Raw genomic sequence first — 21,320 nt, 5'->3', positions numbered from 1 at the left:
CTGCAAGCATTAGGGCAGCTGGGATCAGGCTATGACAGCTGCTTGGAGAAAAGGGGATAAGCAATAGTGGGTTGGAGGGAGTGCAAAGGAGACCTCAGGACCCAAGGAGGAAAAAACAGGAGACATGACAAGCTGTCACATCCCAGACTTTTGATATCATGAGCTGAAAGTATGGGAGGAGTGCTGGAGAAGTACTTTATAAATATTGCAGGACTGCTGGGCTTCAGCAGGAACCCTACAAGGGAGTGACTTTCAGGAGGAACTCAAAGGTACAAAGCTTCAGTAGCATGGATGACACAGAACCCTGAGCCATTTTAACTGTGGACCAGCATACCATGACCCGGGCATGAGAAAATAAGGCCCTGATGGCCTCCTCTGCAGCATTATCCCTCTAGTAGGACAGTGGGATATTGCACATACACAGCAGAGCTTTACATGTCAGCAGGTTTTGGCACAGAGTTTCTAAGACAGGAGTCCTGTTCTACCACCCACGTTCTATATCTGCTGTGGCAAACACATTTCCCATCGCTCACGTGGTGCAACCTGTAGTCTCACAAATTACTAGCTCACTTCACTCCATGTTTGCAATAATCTCTTGTTTGATCACTCCTTGTGCTACAGAAGAGCACAAAATGCGGCTGCCAACCATTCCCTTAGCTCCTGCTCCTTCAGTGGCACTCACCCAATAGGACTGTCTGAGTTTTCACATGCCTCGTGAGGAGTTAAAGAAACCCACTGCTGCTTTCCTTAGGTTCCTGTGGTCTGAGTCACCTCACTGAGCTGCCCAGTTCTTCATGCACTTTTGTGATAATCAGAAGGGCTGGGGCACAGGTGCAGTTGCATGCTAATCCCTTCACTTACTATAGATAATGAATAGGTAAGAAGGAAAAGACAGACACGGAAAAGATGCAAAACATATTAATTACAACTAAGGAGGTCAGCGTGTTAGTGTTTGTAGCTCCTATTACCACATCTACCAAGAGCTCTATCTATTAAAACATTTAGGAAAAATCACATTAACTCCTGCTGGTGCTAACACCCTTATATAGCATGGGCCTAGATTTTTGCAGTGCTTCTCTCCCCTCTAGTTTCCTTACTTGAAGGGGTAATTCCATGAAGCCACTTCTCTTTCCTGTAGAAAGGGACACTCCCAACCTGAAAAACCAAAAGCGCTTTTAAATGCCCACATCTGCAGCTGTTACCTACATTCTTTTAATGCTTCAGTACAGCCCAGAGTCAGAGCATAGGAAACATACCCCATTAAAAGCTGAACCAGAACAAAAGAATGCCATTAGACAAAGCCACACAAAACCTCCATGCTGGCCTGCAAGGACAGATGACCAGGATCTTCTGCAGGTGTTCTGTTGGGAGGTGGGACAAGCACCCTGGGAGGTGCAGCACAGCACACCTCAGTGGCACAGTGAGAGTAAATGGGGCTTCCCACTGTTAAACCAGCAAACAAGAAAACATCAAGGGAAGCAAAGGGATATAGTTAAAGGCAGGCATGGGAAGAGACAGGCAGGCTTCTTGAACTTTGGTGTCATCAAAGGACTCAGATGGCAGGGGTAGGAACTTCATTTGCAACTCTTGAAGGTGCCTGCAACCTCGGCTGTCAGATGGGGAGTTGGGAGAAGTAGCAAACAGATGTGTCACACCAAATGGGTTTGTCATAATGATAACCAGGGAAGCCTGGGAGGCAGTTAGAGCTGGGACAGAGGAGAGGCAATGCCGAGAGGGACCAGATGACTCAGCAACGGAGATCACAAAGAGGGGAGCCCTGGATGAGCACCAGCAAGTAAACAGCCATTTCAGCACACTAGAGGTTTGAACCCAGGCTGTAAATTGGATGAAGGTGTGAGGGCCTGGAAAAGCAGCCAGCATAAGGACACAGCACCCCTAAGGGTGCTGAGGTCATTGCAGGTGAGCATGAGAGACTCAAGACAACAAAGAATAAAGGGAGACAAGGTATAAAGGAGTGACTGAAAGAAGAGAGACAGATTATGATAGCAAGAGGAAAGATAATTTTTCAGCCTTTCCGAAGTTCATATTTCATTTTGAATTATGAATTTATTTTCTATTTGGGCTATGATATATTATTCATAGCTCTGTGTTTGCCATTATGTGTTACTTCAGTACAGACAAGTTGCTATGTTTCATTTAAATTTGAAGTAATTAAGGGCAAGCAATACCCACTGAAGCATTAGATCTTTTTATTTTAGATTAGTATCTTTGTTGTAATGAAACAGGTTTACATAATATTTGTCTTATTAAAATCCTTCCTAAAGCAAATAATTAGTCTTCATCTCAAAAAATAAGCAATTTCAACAAATGACTTTGTGCTATTTATAGTAGTTGCATATATCCTATGTTGACAAAAGTCAAGTGATTACCCATGAAATACCCATGGATATCAGTGTAAAGCACTTAGCTTGCCTTCTGACCACAAAATGTGTCTCTCACTTTTTGCTGTCTTAATGCTCACAGCATCCCATCTTATAATAACAAGAAATACTATGAAAACCACTGAAATTAATGTGATGTGGGTAATGAGCTAGATCCTCTAAATACTATGAATGTTCAGTGAAAAGTAGAACCCTCAATTTGATAGTTATACCTGCACTGAAAGAGCTGATCCTGACTCACACTATGGCTTGAAACACTCATTTCCATAAGATTTTCAAAAACTAAATACTGCTGGTGCAATAAAACTTCTAAATTCAGAAGTATAGAAAATGTGTATTTTTTATGTGAAGTTTCAGATTATTTTTTATGTTTATCTTGGCATGTTATTTCTAGTAAAATTTCTCGCTGACATTATGGGAAGATATAGTTTTCACGTTCTTTGAAATTGTCCACATTTATAATGTATTTTTTTATTGCACTAGATTTAGAATAAATTAAATATCCATGGCTCATCTGTTTTCACATACAACTTCTAGTAGTGTGGCAAATTTTTAAAGAATTTGTACTGCTGTCCCAAATTCATGCATTTAAAAAACTTGTCAATAAACTCCATATTTCCTGATCTTCAATTTACTGCATGTACTCATAGCATGCAAAAAAAAATTCACCAACAGTGAAATCCAACATTAACAAAGCACAAGTCTAATCATTATTTAGTTTGATTGGTTGATCTAGGATCACCATGTTGTGGAGAGGAACCAGAGGCTGAGACAAATCTGCTTTCCAAAGTCTACTGTGCTCATTTTCAGACAGGTCTTGATTCTTCTCCAGAGAAGGATTGGGAAAAAAAAAAAAAGTCATGCAGATATCCTTCTGAAACTCAGGAGAGTGTTTATTTTTTGCACTGCCGTTTCTGCTCTATGGCTGAATTTAAAGCCTGAAGGATCAGATGCTGGTTGTTCTGAATGTTGTAGCTGGTCAGTTCTATCAGCTTGTCAAACTCCTCCCCTGTGTAGGTAAAGCTATTTAAGCAGTAAGGGGAAAAAATGGTGGAAACATCCACATTGCCCTGTGCCATCTCAGCAGGGCTGCGCTCCACACCTGGCAGATAAAGAAAAATCATCAGTGGAGTATAGATGTGGTCCCACCTCCCACTTACCAGGTGGGGCACAACATTGCTCCTTGCTCCCTTGGCATTTGCATTTCTCTCCCACGGGAGGCACAGCAGAGGAGAAGCATCCCATGTCTTACCAGGCTCTTTGTATTTTCTGAAGGAGTCATTCACCAGCGGGAAAAACACCACAGTCGGTGCCTCTGGGGTCTCTGTGTCTTCAAAAATGTAGCACTCCTTTAGATTTTTCTTCGCTTCTTCACTCATGTGGATTTTGGGAAATGGGATTCCCTGCTTTTGAAAGTACTTGGAGGCTTCTTCCAAAGGCTGATTTCAGACAGAAAAAAAGGTCAGAAATTCTGCCACAGCCCACCACCTTTCCTAATGCACAATGCATCCATCAAAAGATATGGGAGCAGGGTTCACTGTTAATAAATCTTCTGTCCTTATCTCTTACATGAGATATTGAGCACTAGCTATTAACAGAACAACAATTCAAGACTCAGTCTCCAGCTTGCACTCCTGATTCTTGTTCTACATCCTCCTTCTCCACATTAGCTTTTATCTTCAAGTAAGATGTCCATGACTATGGGAAGGGTGGCCTAGCAGTTTATGATACAGAAAGATGCCTCTTCTGGATAAAATCCAGAAATAAGTAGAATGGACAAGAATCTGAAATAGTACAGGTTTTAAATGCAAAATTACAAATATTTTGTTGACTTGGCATGAAGTATTTAAAAGCCTCTGTCTTAGATGCCTTAGGATGGTTCTGAAAAGTGATGTAAGCAAACTGATCTGGAAGCAAACACCATCTTAGCTGAAATGTTAATCTTGCAAGGGTGTTAGCAATTTTTGAAAACAGGATTTTTCTTCCCAAGTCTGGTTGGCATGTATGAAAATTTTAGACTTTAAGAATTTCTGTCTTATCCATATCTGGAAACAGGAATTACAGACCAAGTTATTAGCTGGTATTTGAAATGGCAGATATTGTCAAAGGACTATTCTTTTCCAAATTGTGAACAAAAAAAAATCTAGTTACTGTTCTAAAGACAACAGGACAAATTATTTCTAATTATTTCTAATTATTTCTAATTATTTCTAATTATTTCTAATTATACTGCATGTGGATAACTTTAGATTAATATCACAACACAACCAAAATGAGTTCATCAGTGGTGGTAACTACTACCAGATAAACACACCATATGAGTGTAATCTAGGTAGCCAAATGGAGATCACAGGAATACACAGGTCTAGGAGATAGCATTTAGCTATTAGAGGTTTAATTAAAATAAAATATTTAGAAATCTGATATTACATCTGTTTTCAGGGGATTTACCAGTATCACTTCCAAGACCTAGGCATCTGCACAGGGAGCTGTAGACTACGAATCCTTTTCTCCCAGAATCAGCTTATTCTACAGAAATTCTTCTGAATCTTTAGGAGTTAAGGAGGGCTAAAAGGCAGAAGTCATTTATCAAAGAAAATGAAGTGTTTTTCACACCAAGGTCTGTGATCCAGAAGAATAGTTTAAGTGCAGGACAACATCCACTTTCCTCTCAGGCCTCATGAGTGGTGGGTAGCTAATATCAATGTATCCCGCCGTGTCTGCCAGGCACAGGAACTCTGCTGTTTCTGTCAGCTGGTTGGGGAAATGCTCTAGTACGGTATCTAAAAGGAAATATTTGTTATGTTGAATGATTCACTGAAGAAACAGCGGATCTATTGTTTGACTAATAAGGTAAAAATTGGAAGAAATGCCTCTTGGCTCTCCATTACATTTGCTTTCCAAGACCCTGACAGACTACAGATGTTCAGCCTTGACACATAAAAGAAAGATCTGTTCAAGGTAAAAAGAGTGTTCTTTCACTTATCCTGTTGCTCTTCTTCCACCCCAAATAAGCAGCAATTTTCTTTCCCTGGAGTCAAGGGAATTCCTGAAGCTGATTTGACTGTATGAAATTTAAATAGTTATCTTGAAATATTCGTTTCCAAATATTCATTGTCTGCCTTCTCTTCACCGATGAAAACACCAACCATCTAAGAAGGTAAAAAATAATATTCAAGGACGTTTACCTTTCCATATACAGAAGTTTTTACTCTGAAGGTATTCATTGTGCAGCTGGAACCCCTTCAGGAAGTTGTAGAACTTTGAAACCATCACCCGCTCTGTCAGGATCTGCCGAATGATACCCATGATGCCACATTCAGGGGTGACCAAGTAAGTCTCCAACTCATGTCTTCTGTCTGATGGAGAAGGCTCTTCTTCTGAAAGAAGAAGGTGAAGAAATTGCTGTTTTGATACAGTTCTTTGCAGTACTTAAAATAACAGAAGGCATCTCATATTAGCTAGGGAAAAGAAGAGCTTAATAAGATATTGTGACATGCAAATAAATCAATGTCAAAATAGGAATAGGAAGAAGATCAATCTTCAGTAAAGCATTTTCCATGAGAAATAGAGGGGAAACAAACTTGCTGGAAAGTTTGGAAAAAGTGATCTATTCTTTGACAGAACCCAGAGATCAATTCCCTGTGTGGGGATCAGAGTAGGTATAGAATCTGGACCTGTTCCTTTCAAAATTAATAAAAATCAGCTTAAAAAAAAAAGAGGAAAAAAAAGAAAAGAAAAAAAAAATGCTGTCAGGAGACTTAGACATCCACAAAAGAGCAGAAAAAAAGGGGTTGCTAAACAGGACCTCATGAGATTGGGAAAGAGCCAATGGCTTTATATCACATGCATGAACTGAGCTTAGGGCTCTGCAATATTTCCATGGAGAAAGTGGTGGAAACCCATAAACGAAACTCTCTAACTGCATTTGAACACAGGGAGGACAACCAACGCCACTTAGAAAAACACAGGTTTACAACAAGATAAAAAAAAATTCTAAATGGAGTTGCACATAATTGATATATCTAAGTCTTCAACAACAATGTATGAAAAGCACCAGCTGCTGAGGCAGACAGAGGACACAGCACTGAGGTGTTTGTTACAACATGGAGGTTCACCAAAGGGACCCTGGCAAAGACAATCTTTTTAAAACCTTCAGCAGTTCTATATTTGCATAAACTCAATCTAAGTGAGAGTAAAGGAAATAATATTGCTATAAATAAATTCAGAGAAGAAACCTAGTTAGATATTGCTGACAACATGAAACCTCAGGATACATGAGGCACTAGGTAAAACTGAAACAGAAATATAACTAACCAACATCAACACTCCTGTGCTGGGTACACCTCAGCGAGCGCCTCTGTGTAGGATCTGATGAATGCCAGGCATCCAAGAGATTGTACGAAAAGACATTGCTCCATAGGCCTATGCAATAGTAGGGAACAGAGAAACATCCTCAGAAACATTTTAATGGAAAATATCTCTCTAAAAAAAAATCTCACAGCTTCGCACGGGGCATTGGAAAACCTCAAGGTTTCCAAATTATCACCAAAAACTATATGAAGTTCTTTTTAGCGAGTAGCATTCTGTCCTCAAGGAGGAGCCTAAATAATTTAACACATTGTGTGAGTCCTTCAGCCACTGTAATTCATTGCCGCATACAAACCAGCTTTTCCCATCTTACAAGCAACTGCCAATGGAGAGCAAAACCACGCCATTTCCTATTAAAAAAAGGGTGTGGTCTGGTCTGGTCTGCAAAATATACACGTCATATATAAGTGGATACTTAGTTAAAAGTTTGGAAGCTGCTCCCAGACTGTCAAGTCAAATGGTTTGAGCACCATTTGGTAGAGTCTGCAGAAAAGTCCTCTAATTCAAGACATATTTTCTGTCCCTCTAAGATTTCTCTTTGTACAAGGTTTTTCAAGGGAGATTCTTCTTCCTCTATTTGTTATTCTCATTCCCATAGTGCTTCTTGCACTTTAGCCATCCCAGGTAAAAGGACATCTAAAAATGTCTCCACAGTGCAGAAATCTCTTAAGTCTCTTGGATCTTGAAAAGTATTCTTCCACAGCTCTGTCACAGGTCCTGAGAGGAACTCTGCCAGAGGAGGCAGTGCTGTGCTTTGCTTTGAAAATCTCGACCAGTGAAAGCTTTACAAAAGTCATACATTGTATAGGGTGCAATAATTTGAGTTGCACAATAAAATAATTATTCATCCCATAAATTATTAAAAGAAGCACAATTTCCTTTTAAACCTGGCTTGTTTCTAGAGTGGGACAGAAAGCCAAGGGCCTTCTGCTTCACAGGAAATCTTTGTAAGAATAGACTCACTTAAGAAATGAGGTTGGAGCTCTCTGGATCTGCACTTAGCTGGCAACCAGAGTTCATTAGCACATAATTACTGGCCAGTTTCTGTCCAGACAACCTCATCTCTCTGCAGCTTGAGAAGCTTCTGTCCAACCGTGCTGTGAGAAGGCAACTCCCTTAGTTTCTCCTGTCTTCTCCTGGTGTCTTCTTACTCTGTAACTTGTCCAGTTCCCTCAGCCCTGGGAGTTACACACTGTTCATGCATTTTAATGTCTTTCAAACATTGTTTTCTCCCCAGAACTTGTTTATAATTACATGGCAACACTGCCCTAACCTCTTGCACTGAATTTTCCTTGTACCTATATTGGCTGAAGTAAGAACTGTGAAGAGAGATAGTATCTTTTACTAGGCTGAAAAAGTTGAAGAGAGAAGACAAAATGCACCCCAGCCTTTCTTCTGGAAACCTGAGGGTGTTGTATCCCCATAAGCTCATCCAGTCTTTCCAGCTCTAGCCACTGCTCTTACAAAAGGCCTTTCCTTTCCCTGCAAACAACACCTTGCTTTTATCCTTAAACTACCATGCTGTAACTAATAACACATTTCAATAGTAACCCAAGAGGGCATTGCATGTGGTATCACTAGATGGCAACATTGCTTTAACTCTCCACCTTATCCTTTCCAAAGATACCCCTGTGGCTGTGGAATCACCAGGTTCAGATGCTAAGGGTGAGAACAGAGCTCAGCCCAGGCTGGCTGGATGTGTTGGGTGTGCTTGCTAGCTGGCCACCTTGGGTATGAGCACACTACCCACTGCTATGGAGGAACTGCAACAGAGGCACAACATTCTCAGAAGAAGGCTCTGTAGTCCCACCTTACCCTGTGACCTACCTCCTACCTCTAACAATCAGCACAGAGTGTGCTTAATGGAAGAGTGATTCGGAATTTCTAGTGCTGGTGGCTGCATCTGAACCATTGTGTTTCAGAGCCACCATTAGGATGTACCTTCCATGAACTTCTCCTGCCCTTTTCAGACCTATTCATACTCTTGCATCCTGTGTTTTCTTCTGAGTCTTCTCCCTGATGACATCACTGAAAGCTCTTAGCTAAGCTAACAAAGCATTGAGATTTAATGCTTTTGTGACTAAGCACAATCTTTTCTTTTTTATGCCCAACTATTATTTCATGTTTTGAACAATATGATTCTGGACTCCTCCTGCATAATACATTCACAGCTTCTCCAAACACCAAATAAGGAATGTTGCTGGTTGTATGGATTTTTCACTTTATAAGTTAACCATTTCTTACCAATATCCTTGGTGTCCTGTTGCGTGTTGTACTTATTTACACATAAAATATCTGTTGTTCAGGATTTAAGAGCAGACGGATTTGTCTGCAGACAACTTCACCCCAGAGAACCAACATACAAAAGGGTGTAGTAGAGAGTTCCAGTATTAAGCAAAATTAAAACAAGAATTTAATAAAAACTGCAAAGCTGTTTTTCATATATTACTGGGTGTTACCCACTTTACTGAATTAAGGATGGTGAATTTCAATGATTTATCATGGTAGCAAAATTGCAGAGGATTTAGAATACTATTAAACTTGCAAAAAATATCAGTAGCAGTTCAGAAAACTACTCTAAATTGCCATATTTCATAATAAACTCAGTAACAACATTGCTTGGGTTTCTAAGGTCATACCATTCATAGATACAATAATACAAATTTGATTTTAAGATTTCAGTTTCAAAATACTGATGTTTTTGGTGTGGAACTCTGCTGCTGATTGGTTCAAAATGAACCTAACCTCTTCAAGCAGCCTTGAAACTTCAGGCATGAACATCACTATTCAAGACAAAAGCAACAGAGAATAGTGTGATTTGAAATTTCCTTTCAGTATATTTTTGCCATCTCCATTGTCTAAGGAATTCAGTCAGAGATGAGAACAACGTACAATTGGTTTCAGTCCTGCATGACACAGGGCACTTGTTTTAATATGCAGGGTTTGCATTATATTAAAAATAAAGTTCATTTTTCTGCAATTCAAATTTTTGCAGTGGAGCACATCACCTTTCATGAAACAGATGCGGGACTCGGGGAGCTTCTTCATCATGCGACCCATGAAGAACTCACTGCCAAAATCCTCAGCACGAATGAAGGCACCATATTTTAAGAACCCGACCTCATAAGGGGTGAACTCCACCCACTCTGCAGAGACATAAAACAAACTTTAAATCTCAATGTTATCCCTGCTCCCCTGCTGGAAGGGCTCTGAAAAGGCAAAAAGGCAGCTGCAGGACAAGCCCTGTCAGGGGGGTGATGACAGACTTGCCTTCCTCAGAGTAAAGAGTTATCATTCAACTGGTGTCAGCCATTCAGTAACGTTTTGCAATGTTGTTCATGCAGAACTTTCCAATTACTCTCTCCAGAGAGAACATGAGTGACGTATATACCAAGAGGGGTCAGCCTGAGTTACCCCACATGTGGAGCTAAGGCTTGTGAGTACCTTGGCTGTTCTTAAACACCTCCCCAAGATTTCTCCTCCCCTGTAGAAGATGAGTTCCTCCCATAGCCTAGGCACAAAGTCTAGAAATGGAAAAGGAAGTTACGGAGGAAAAGAAACTATTTATAAATGCTATGATTCAGCAGTACAAGATGCAGCACATGCAGTAACAGCTAATGCAGATAATTTAAACACTGAAGGAGCCCATTTTTGCCATCACCTTTGAACTCTGAAAGGCTGTAATCTTCTTTGATGTTGAGGATCGTGTAGATAGGTAGGGGATTTTGACCTTGACTCAATGCCAGCGTCTCATCTGAGAGTTTGTGGTTATTTTTCTGCAAATTCACAAAAGATAGAGCGAAATCAAAGGACCCTCTTGGCACAGCCTTGGCTTGCAAGATTACAGCGAAATAAATACTGTTTTCCCTCTTAATTTCCTTATTCTCTCATTTGTGTTCAAACATTTTTTTAACCGAGGAGTGAGCTAAACATTTACACATCCTCATAGGGTTATTTAATTACCTGTAGAACACTTTTTGGGAAAATGGTCTTCTGTTCTTCCCAGTAAATACATCCACTTTACATGGATATTTAAGTTCTCATGGGGATGAACTGAGGAAAAGAAACCAAGAGCACGACTCTGCAGTTAGGTGCTCAGACACTCATACTTGTAGAAGGAGACATAGGTTTTCTGCTCTACAGAATACCCCTTGGGCTGCCAACTATGCATTAAGAGATGTGTGGGGACAAAATTCTCAGTAAGTTTGCAGATGACATTAAGTTGGGTGGGTGTGTTGATCTGCTTTAGGGTAGGAAGGCTCTAGAAGGAATATGGACAGGCTGGATCAAGGGGCCAAGGCCAACTGTATGAGGTTCAACAAGGGCCAGTGCCAGGTTCTGCAGCTGTGTCACAGAAACTCCATGCAGCACTACAGGCTTATGAAAAGTGGCTGGCAAGCTGCCCAGCAGAAAAGGACCTGGGAGTACTGGTTGACAGCAGATGAACATGTGTCCAGGTGGCCAGGAAGACCAGTGGCATCCTAGTCTGTATCAAGAATAGTGTGGCCAGCAGGAGTAGGGCAGTGATTGTCCCCCTGTGCTCAGCAGGGGTGGGGCCACACCAAGTACTGTGCCCAGTTTTGGGTGCCTCACTAGAAGAAAGATACTGAGGTGCTGGAGTGAGTCCAGAGAAGGGCAACAGAGGTGGGAAAGGGTCTAGAGAAAAGGTCCTACAAGGAGCAGCTAAAGGAACCAGGTTTATTTAGCCTAGAGAAAAGAAGGCTTAGGGGAGACCTTGTCACTCTCTACAACTCCCTGAAAGGAGGTCGTAGACAAGTGGGATTTGGTCTCCTCATCCAGGTAACATAAGACAAGAAGAAATGGTCTGAAGTTGTGCCAGGAGAGGTTTAAACTGGATATTAGGAAAAATTTCTTCACTGAAAGGCCGGTCAGCATTGGAACAGGTTCCCCAGGGAAATGGTGGAATCACTGTCTGGGAAAGTGTTTGAAACGTGTGTAGATATGACACCTGGCTACATGGGTTAGTGATAAAGATGCCAGTGGCAAGATAATGGCTGGACTCAGAGATCTTTTCCAACCTTAACCATTCTAAATCCCCTTTGTTAGTCAGCAGAAATCATCTGCTGGATAACACTGGCATCCTCTCAGGCTAGAATCTGTCCTTGGAGTTTCATTTTCCATACAACAATATTCAGTAGTTGTTAGAGAAAACATGGGAAAAATGCTACCCCATCGTCTAATGCTTTTTCCAGCAGAAGCCCCCAAAAATCAACGCTAGAGATCTGGTATCCCTCTTGCTTCCGCAGTTTTAGCTCCTTTGCATAGTATTTCAAGTTCTCCAGGGAAAAGCAGCTTAGCTTGCACTTGGTCATGTGTCTGCGGACTTCACCAATCGGTTTTGATAGATCCTTGTGTGACCAGTCAGCGCTCTGATACAAATGTGACAAAGTCCTAGGGAAAAGAAAGGAAATGCATTGTTGTATGCTAGAGAAACTTTCACTTTTTATACTTAAATTTAAGGTCTGCAACAAATTAACTAGTTGAAGTTCACTGAAATTATCTTTTTGGCTCAGTTTATTATTGAAAAGATTTTTTTATTTAGAGGACCCTAAGAAATTGCTAGTGAAACTTGAGGACTTGCAAAAAGCCCCTCTTTGCTGTTAAGGTTTGTTCACGAGGCTGTGATTTGCACCAGGGTGACTCAGTATGAAAGATCCTGGAGCTCAAACAAAGAATAAAGAAATAATCTTTTTCACTGTAAGCAGTGTCAAGGCCATACACTGGCTTGGACAATGTGTTCCCAGTGCAGCAATAAAAAAAAAAAAGAGACTGAAGCAGTACACCTTTCTTTCCCGATCATGAAGAGAATAAATATCTCACACAGCAAACTACAGAGGTGGTAGGTGATGTCTTTCTTCAGGATCTCCTTACCATGTTGAACCAGATGACCCAGTGATGTATGAAATAGCATCCAAGAGACCCAACTTTTGAAGACCCAAGAGGTTGCCTAACAGAGATGTCAGTGCCCGGGTGCCACCTCCTGTTGTCATGACTGCTACCACTGGTACCTGTTTAACAGCAGTGGTAAGCAACACTTCATTTACCAACACAAGTGATCAGAGCTGAGCGAACTGTAGAATTTCAGTCCCACAAGAAATTCCAACATTTCACCATTTCCTCAGGAAGGAAGGGAAAAAAAGAAAACTGGGTATTTTATACCAAAAAAACCAACCAAACAAAAACCCCAAGCAAAAATAAATAAACAAAACCCACCAAAAACAACAACAAAAAAAAGGGAATTAACTGATTTTGAGGTTTTTGATCAAAATCAATTACATTTGATTCTAAATTTTCACAAAGCAGCTCAAAACTTATTGTTTCAAGGCATTTCAGTATTAGACTGCCTTTTCCTTAGCAAAATATCATCTCATGAGAGCTCCATTTTGATAATGAGCATAGATCATCCTCTTTTGTAAATCAATCATAATGGCTAAATTACATTTCATACAAAGTACCTAGAGGATATAACTGCAGTGATGAAGCCTAATTGTATGGAAACCTAAATTCTGTTACCGGAAGGCAAATTTCTCCAAGAAACCCACTGAGAGAAGAAGAGCCAGTTGACATTTTCCACACACATTTCCAGGCAATTGTATCCAATACTCAACAGTTTCCTGATTCAAATAAAACATTTCAGACCAAAGCAAACTATTCTGATTTGGATTTACCTGGCTATAAGGAAATATTCTCTTGCTGGAAAATCTGAAAACAATAGTTAGAAGTACGTCCCCTAAAAAATTTTAAGAAACTGCTTTTTTTTTTTTTTTCACTGAAACTACTGTGCCAATGAGAAACAATGTAGTGATATGATCTGCCTGTGAGCAGGGGCATCATTTATAATGTCCAAAACCGTGTTGTCATATGTTACCTAATATGCCTTTCATCCAGCTGTCCTGGACAAAGGAAAAAACACAGGTGAAAAAAAATAAACCAACTCTTAAAATGAAAACTTCTTCATTTCTCCAAATTCCTGATCACAGACCATGTTCCCTCCCTAAAGCACCAACCATCCCCACACCAGCATGGACATGAACAAATAGGAATCCGAACTTGGACAAGCAGATGAGAGAAAACATGTTGAATGCCTTTGTTCTGTTTGAGAAGCTGCAGCTGAGATGGTGAGCACCAAAGGAGAGAGTCTGTGATAAGACACCTTCTCATCAGCCAGTATTATGCATCACTAACCGTTGGATTTTCTCCCTCTAAAAATCTGATAGTATAAAATAACTATTGGGGTCTTGGTGACTGAAGGATCAGCTAAAAGAGTCAGACTATCCAGGTCTATAATGCATAGATGAAAAAAGAAATGGAGAAAAAAATGCTGATTTATGGCATTATGCTTTCTGGAGAAATGTGTACCAAGAGAGTTTGATACTATCCTGGCTCTCACATTGCTTCGTCTAAAGTAGAAAATGTAGAAAAGCATTCCTCAATGCTTTACATGGTGCAGTGAATGTATCATGGCTGGTTAAGGAACAATATGCAAACAGCTACAAGCATAACACATTCCTGTTACACAGCATATTACAGTCCCTATGGTCCTCCCCATACCTCATGATCTTGTAGGTCTTGCTCTAAATGTAGTGCTTTTTTCAGAGCAGAAGCCACAAACTTCTTCCTTTTCTGTAGGAAATTTTTCTCCTCTGTACACAGATCAAACTCCAAGCGAACATCTAAGTTTCTGGACCTCAAACAAAGTCCAGAGTTAAATAAGGTGTGCATAATCACATAAAACTAATGTCTGGACCCCTGCTTACAAGTTGCAACTCTATTATTAGGCTTAGAAAAGCTGCTACTATGGCCCCAGAAAAACACATCACAGATGGTATAGATAAGGTAGAGAAAAGGCTGATAAACTGCAAAAAGTACCAAAATCTTATCAAAAGCAATGTTCTTTATTACTATACTGATTTTCAGGAAGTGTCTAACGTAAATACTGCAATCCAAATATGGATACTATAAACAGTGGAATATTTAGGATTTCTTGCCTCAGGACCTCCAGATTTTATAAACAGAAGTACTCTGTATTTTTTTTACAAGTAAGGAAAGCAAAGTGTAAACACATCTTTTTCTAAATATGTAGCTTTACTGATGTTTCAGCCAGAAAACATTATTCTCCCCTTCCAAACTGAACTCCTATATAGTAGCATAACAGGAAAATTCACCCAGCACAGTTAACCACCTTCTGGACATGGGTAATGAACACACAGTGAATAGGTAAATATAATAATTGACTAAATGCTTTCTCCCTTAGTAACAGAAATAGGTAAGAAGGCAAAAAGCTGGGCAACATCTTTTTTCACAACCAAAAAACCCAAAGACAGAATTTCTTACCAGTCATTTGACTTCACACGTAAATTGATCGTTTCAACCTAGGGCAAAAAAAGCCCACAATATAAACACTGGAGATTATTTTATGTTCTTTCTTTACCACCAACTCTGAAGCCCTTTTCTTTTCCTAAAAGCCATATTGAGCCACAAAGCCATAACAATCAGAAAATCCACCTAAATTTTAAAACTCCTCCGATTCCACTTTACTTTCTTCATATTGTTTTATACTAAAAAGAGCAGTATACGGTAAAAACCAACACCAGCTCTGCCAGTATGTTCCATCCTGCCTCATCATTTCCATTTGCTCTGATGTGCATTACCCTCCAGGTGGTCATGGAAATCCCTTTGTCAAGTGTTTGGCTGTGATTTTTTTGTTCTGTTTAGTTCATATGAAAATGTACCGCTCCATAATGTTAGGAATCTAAGGGCACTAACAGTTATATATCTAAACCCCTACTTCACACTGATCTAATTAACTCATGCCCATTGGTCTTTGGTCTATAGCTTAACATTTATTCTAAGATGTTGGTATCAATCACCTTTGTTACTGCCACTTTCTCGCTGAACGGAAGTGAATCCAGAGGAATAGTGAGGGATGTATGGTAGTCTTTTTTCTCTTCACCTGAAGTACACTGAAAAATAAATTACAATGTATAAAAATATTTCATGTATACACCATAAAAAAGCACTGTCTCCGATTTACTTTTTTTCAAATGGGGTCCCTATTCAGCAGTTTTCAAGTTGGCATCTAATACTTGTATGTCTTAGGGAGTTACAATGCTGTTCCAGTGCTGAAGTTCATGAAAGATTACTCTTAATTAAAAATACAAACTCCTATTTGCCTCAGTCAAGTGTAGAAAACCATGAGTTCGCTGTGCTTACTCAAGCTAATGATCACGTACCGAGCAGAAATGAGGCTTCTCTGCTAGAGCCATGCACAGCTCTGACACGTTGTACTTGATGTAATGGAAGTACAAGGGCTTCACAGGTTGCCAGACAGAGCCCAGTGACAGGATCTGGCTCTTCTCGTATGAACCCTTCACTGAAAACAAGAAGTCTTTTTCTAAAAAAAACCAAACATACAAAATATACAGAGAAGTTGATGACTATGATCCCAGAAATGGAACATTAAATGGTCATTCAGAAGTTTATATATAAACCCTTCAACAATGCCTAAAAGCTTCCAAACTCTATTTATCCAACAAGGAAACCTTACAAGAAATAGGAGGAGAAGACAACAAATAAAAAACAAACCACCAAAAATCTTATAAAGCTGCAGTAGATGTTTTAAAAACTCAGACACACAGGCAAATTGGACAACATGTAAGCTGAGATACAAATATATATTTACTTCTACTTTACAGCACTTATAATATTCATTGTCGCTGTTATCATTCCCTTTAATTTCAAAGTCCAGTTTTTATAGTTAGTTAGCGTGGATACACTGTAACTGTTGGATCTGTGAACCTGTGCATACATCCCTAACCATCCAGTCCCTGTGCTCTAGTGGTAAGAACAAAGTAGGAAATTTACTGGGTAAGAAAATGACAAAACAAAACAAACAACATAGAAACTAAAAAAACAACACACACACCAAAAAATCCAAACAAACAAAACCAAACCGAACAAACAAAAACCTCAAACAAAAAACCCCAAACAAAAAACACCAAACCAGCCAACCAAACAAAAAAATATTAGTTAACCATAAAATAAAGGGGGTTTGTTTCTAGTTTGAAGTCTAACCTGAAGGTTCTTTCTTTTTTTGTCTATTGTCCACCAGGACTTCCAAGAAGGACATTTCACGAGACTGTAGCAGGGATGAATAATGAGAGAATTAAGTATATCAAACACACCATATCTGAGTCACTTCACCGCTACCTGCCTTTGGTCACCTGAGTCTCTGGGCTCTGGAACAGAGTCCACCCTCTGTTTGTGAGGCTGATAAGAGACAGACTGGCAGTCTGAAAGTGTGTCAGGTTTCAACTGAAAAAAGAATTGTTGAGTTTTTGGATGGGACTGAGAAGAGAAATAACAAGGGGGCAATGGAAGTGTGTTGAGGCCTCCTGAGGGTAAATTGATGGCTTGGCCAAATCACAGGGCTGTCTTTGCAGCCCTGCTTTGGTGAAGCTGGACTGTCAAGTGCCACCTCCTCTAAGGAATTAATGAGGTAAGGGCAGCTGAGAAAGCAACTTCCGTATCATCCTGTGGAAGTGAGGGAAACAGGATGACCATGAGGGAGTCACAAAAGAAGTCCCCAAAAGGAATGGCACAGAGGCAGTAGGTCAGTGAAAGAGCACTTCAGGCTTTTTCATGAGGCTTGATATCAGCCCATGGTCATGAATAGGTCTCTGGGTATCCCAAATGACTGTGTACATTCTTTCCTAGCACATCTTCCCAGAGGAAGCAGCACAACAGGATGGCTGCCTGTGTCTGACCCCCATCTCCCTCCCCTTCAGCCTGGCCTGCAGTGAGGTGTTGATGCACCTGCCAGATTCACCACTCTCATCACTATCATGAAAACAAAGACAGAAGAGCAATAGTTTAAAATTACCACTAATACACCATTAGTCACAAGCTTTTCAGGAGGGACTGGACTGAAAGAGAAAAAAAATGCAGTCAGAACTACTATCATCGAAATACATCCTTAAATGAACACCAAGGAATAATGCTTTCCTTGAAGTTTGTCTTGTCCAGCATCATCTCAAACATGTCACTGGTTTTTAATTTTGGCAGACATCTGAAATATGTCTTCCTTCTTTTTTTATGACAATAGTAAACAGTGGTTGTAACAAGCATGATGAGCACAGTCCTTATTATCTTCCCCCTTCCAGCAAGTAATAGGATAAATTAATAACCAGGATGATTCTTGGTAGATAAGGAACAGAGAGTTTTAGCCAATATGCAACTAACTTGATCAACACCAGCTGTTGCTGTCATGCTGAGAATTTTAAAGCATATTATGTTAAATGCCAGCATGTGTTTGACTGCTTGCAAAGGAACACTTCTATAGTTCCGTGTGGATGTTACTCACATGCTCTCCGATGTAAACTCAACCTCTAGTATCTCCTGTGTCTGTAAAAGATTAATTTATTATTAGCATCTGAATTAATTTTCTTTCTCATTAGCTATGGTTGTCAATTATTATTCTGGCTCCTGTAAGCTTTCTTCAATCAAATCAAATTTCCTTCGTGCTCTAGGGTATAGTATGAGGAGTGAAAGCATTTGAGTTAGAGTGATTTTGAAAAGTGTTCTCCCTCCTTCGTTAACCATCAGTCCCCAGGCCATCTGCCTGTTCCATCTGGTGGTGAGGCTGAGTAGAATGGCAGGCAGTCCTAAGCCTGTAATAACTGTTGGCTTAAAAATGTCTAAAGGCTTTCAATTTTTGTTGTGTAATGTTGTCAGAAGAGTTATACTGCTGTATAGCAGAGGGCATTATCAATTCTTCTGATCAAAAGGACTCCTATAATAAGGACAATACATTGATCAGTCCCCAGACAAGTTAAGGTAGACTGCCTGCCAAAATCACTGTGGAGCTGAATATTCATATGTACCCTACAACAAAAGTCAGTGAAACAGCAAATCAATAGAAGTATTGAAATTGAATACCTGCATCCCACATTGAAGTCATAATGTATCTGTTCAGGCACACTGAAACAATGAAATAGTTTGAGCAACTGGCCACCAACAAGTTTTAGCATGGATCTTTCTACCACATTTAGGTATATTCAATAGAATTGCAGGGTAAGGTATCAGTTTTTAAATGAATACTGCAACATCTGTGCCAGAGTATGCCCAAACTCACAAGTGCTTATGCACACTCACATGTGCCAGGAAAAAAATTTTAACAGAGAAACTTTGTGCAATGGTGATGAAGTTTTGTATTTCTAATAAAATGTATTTGAGCAAGAGAGTCAAGAAAGAGAGAAAAAAGGCAACTGGCATCAGAAAAAGAAAAACCTCCTAAGAGGTTTGAGGAGCTAGCAAAAGCCTTCAGGATCATGTCCTTGTCTACTTTGCTGATTAAACTTTGGAAGATACTTCACAGGGTATATGAAGTGCACACAATAGGCAACAAACTATAATTGCTTTAAAAGAAGTTATTTAAAAGGTAATATAAAAAAATGCATTTTCTTCCTGTGGCCAAGACAGTTTTATCCCTCACCTTTGGATTTAGCTGAAATGTCAAGTGAACAGTTTCTCCAAGCTGGATTTTAGCAACATCAAAGAGAACAGTGAAGAGGAGGTCATCTTTAGTGACTGCATTTTCATCATAGACTTTCATCTCAAGAATATTCTGTGAACAGAGGTACAGAATTAGGATCTTATTTTGTGACCTTACAGAGACACAAGAAGATGTGCTCAGCATGTTAAGGAAAACAGAGAAAGGAGGGTGAGAAGTGAGAGAGTATGCACAAGCTTTGTGTCCATACGGAGATGAAGAAAGATATTCTGAACCTAACACAGGGTTGGGTTTGTTGAATTGTCCTGCAGAGAAATTTAAATGACAAAGGCTAGTAGAATTAATGAATACTGAAAAATATGTTTGGCCTCTAATTTGGCTTGAGGTCACCACTTTTCCCTGAATTGTAGGAAACAAGCTGGTGATCACAACTTTATTGCTATTGGTGGAATGAAAAAAATCCTTGGATGCAAGCAGCAATTAGAATAACATTAAGGATGTACCATATAACTACTACATGGCTGAATCATTTTATCCTGTAAATTATTAAACAGATCACATGCAGATAATTACCATGAAATCTACAGAAAGGAATATGCTTTTGTTAGATTGCACAAGTCCCACTGTATAAATCTCCTCCTCCCCCCTCTACTCTGTCACCTGTCTCGGGATGGACAGGAAAGGGTAACAACCCCTCCTGTGCCTGGTTGGTAGCTGGACATGGGCTGGCTCTGAGGTGCCTCCCAGAGCACTGAGCAAGTGAATATTAACTGCTGTTTTCTCAGTGAGGCAATAACTCAGGCCTCTCTCACTGTACTCAGCAGCTCATTTTCATGTAAATTACAGGGAGCACTTATCTCAGATGCTTACTTATGCATCAGATTTAACTTGCTAAGACATTTGATGTTTAATAAAGACTCACAGGTAGGCTCATGGTCTCACATACAAACACATGGATAGAAAAGAGTGAGCATGTGAACTTTCTTGCCTTAGAAGTTCTTAATGTATCTCAGAAAGGTCCACACCTAAATGTGATAAGTGATTGAATAGACAAATACACTGAAATGAAGATACTCCAGAATCCAAATATTCAATTTGGACAACTATCATTCTGCAAGAAACCAGCAAGCGAGAGATGGCAAGTGACCTTGAGTTTGCAGTTTGCTGTCAGAAGACAGAAATGCTGCTGACCTTTAAGGCCACCTATGTAAATGCATTACACTGTGGTCAGCCGTGTCCATGACACCTGCTAACAGAAACAAACTGTCAAAAGGCAGAGACAAGTAGCCACAGCAACTTGGTTTGCAGGCCAGCCATAAATAGCCTGTAAAGGATTATGGAAAGCAATGGAGGTGATATGCTTAAAAGCAATAGTCTGCAGTTAGAAGGCAGGCTTGCACTGAAGAGCAGATCAGCTTTCTTAGCTGGGATACTGCAATGAAATGTCCTTATTTGGCTAAAATGACTTATTTTCTGAGTGACCAAATGATTTGAAATCCCAGTTACTCCCAGCTAGCCAGGGGAGGCATGCACAGGGTGCTGGCTGGCTAAGGGAGGTCTCTGGCTGCCCTGCTGGGAGGCTGTGGGGTAAGCAGCCAGGGTATCTGGGCAGCTTACTGTTTCTGTTTCTCCTAACAGAGATTACGAGGGCAGCATCATTTTGGGAGCCAGACAACGAGCAGAGCCAGCTGTTGGCAGGGCTGTGTGCCACCAGGTGTAGGAAGAGTCACCCTCCTGGAGCTGTGGGAGTTGTGCCCACAGCACAAGTCTGGGATGCCCTTTCGAGCCGACTGTCAGACATTCATCAAAACAGATGTGTTTCAGTAAACACTGCTGTTCCTGATGAGAAGCAGCACAAACATGCCCAAACAGGTTTTTTTTCTTCCACAGTGACAGTGCATTATAAGGTTTTGCTGAGCTCTGGCTACCATGATTTGGGAAGATGAGTACCTCAACCAAACACAAGACAGGGAAGAAGAAAATAACCAGACCACCAGACTCTGGTTCTGCTTGGA

At 40.2% G+C, this 21,320-nt stretch overlaps 1 protein-coding gene across 3 annotated transcripts in view; it reads right to left on the bottom strand.

Annotated features, from left to right (window-relative positions):
- Positions 1-3,271: 3,271 nt before the first annotated feature.
- LOC146436367 (cytosolic phospholipase A2 epsilon-like) overlaps positions 3,272-21,320 on the bottom strand; it is a 33,251-nt gene continuing 15,202 nt past the window's right edge. For 2 of the 3 annotated variants that reach the window (XM_085062334.1, XM_085062337.1), the window contains 17 exons: positions 19,288-19,419; positions 18,157-18,197; positions 17,677-17,719; positions 16,869-16,932; positions 16,028-16,188; positions 15,665-15,757; positions 15,129-15,166; positions 14,346-14,481; positions 12,666-12,802; positions 11,963-12,185; positions 10,435-10,549; positions 9,782-9,919; positions 6,720-6,827; positions 5,591-5,782; positions 5,019-5,185; positions 3,655-3,841; positions 3,272-3,504 (listed from right to left, as the gene is read on the bottom strand). In XM_085062334.1, the coding sequence (XP_084918460.1) occupies positions 3,296-3,504; positions 3,655-3,841; positions 5,019-5,185; positions 5,591-5,782; positions 6,720-6,827; positions 9,782-9,919; positions 10,435-10,549; positions 11,963-12,185; positions 12,666-12,802; positions 14,346-14,481; positions 15,129-15,166; positions 15,665-15,757; positions 16,028-16,188; positions 16,869-16,932; positions 17,677-17,719; positions 18,157-18,197; positions 19,288-19,419 (2,184 nt within the window). In that variant the 3' untranslated portion in view covers positions 3,272-3,295. The remainder of the gene's footprint in view (positions 3,505-3,654; positions 3,842-5,018; positions 5,186-5,590; positions 5,783-6,719; positions 6,828-9,781; positions 9,920-10,434; positions 10,550-11,962; positions 12,186-12,665; positions 12,803-14,345; positions 14,482-15,128; positions 15,167-15,664; positions 15,758-16,027; positions 16,189-16,868; positions 16,933-17,676; positions 17,720-18,156; positions 18,198-19,287; positions 19,420-21,320) is intronic. The other variant, XM_085062336.1, reaches the window with a different exon arrangement.

The sequence above is a fragment of the Lichenostomus cassidix genome, chromosome 5 (assembly GCF_008360975.1).
Source record: "Lichenostomus cassidix isolate B80296 chromosome 5, HeHo_3.0, whole genome shotgun sequence".
NCBI lineage: Eukaryota > Metazoa > Chordata > Aves > Passeriformes > Meliphagidae > Lichenostomus > Lichenostomus cassidix.
This window is presented reverse-complemented; position numbering and strand designations above follow the sequence as displayed.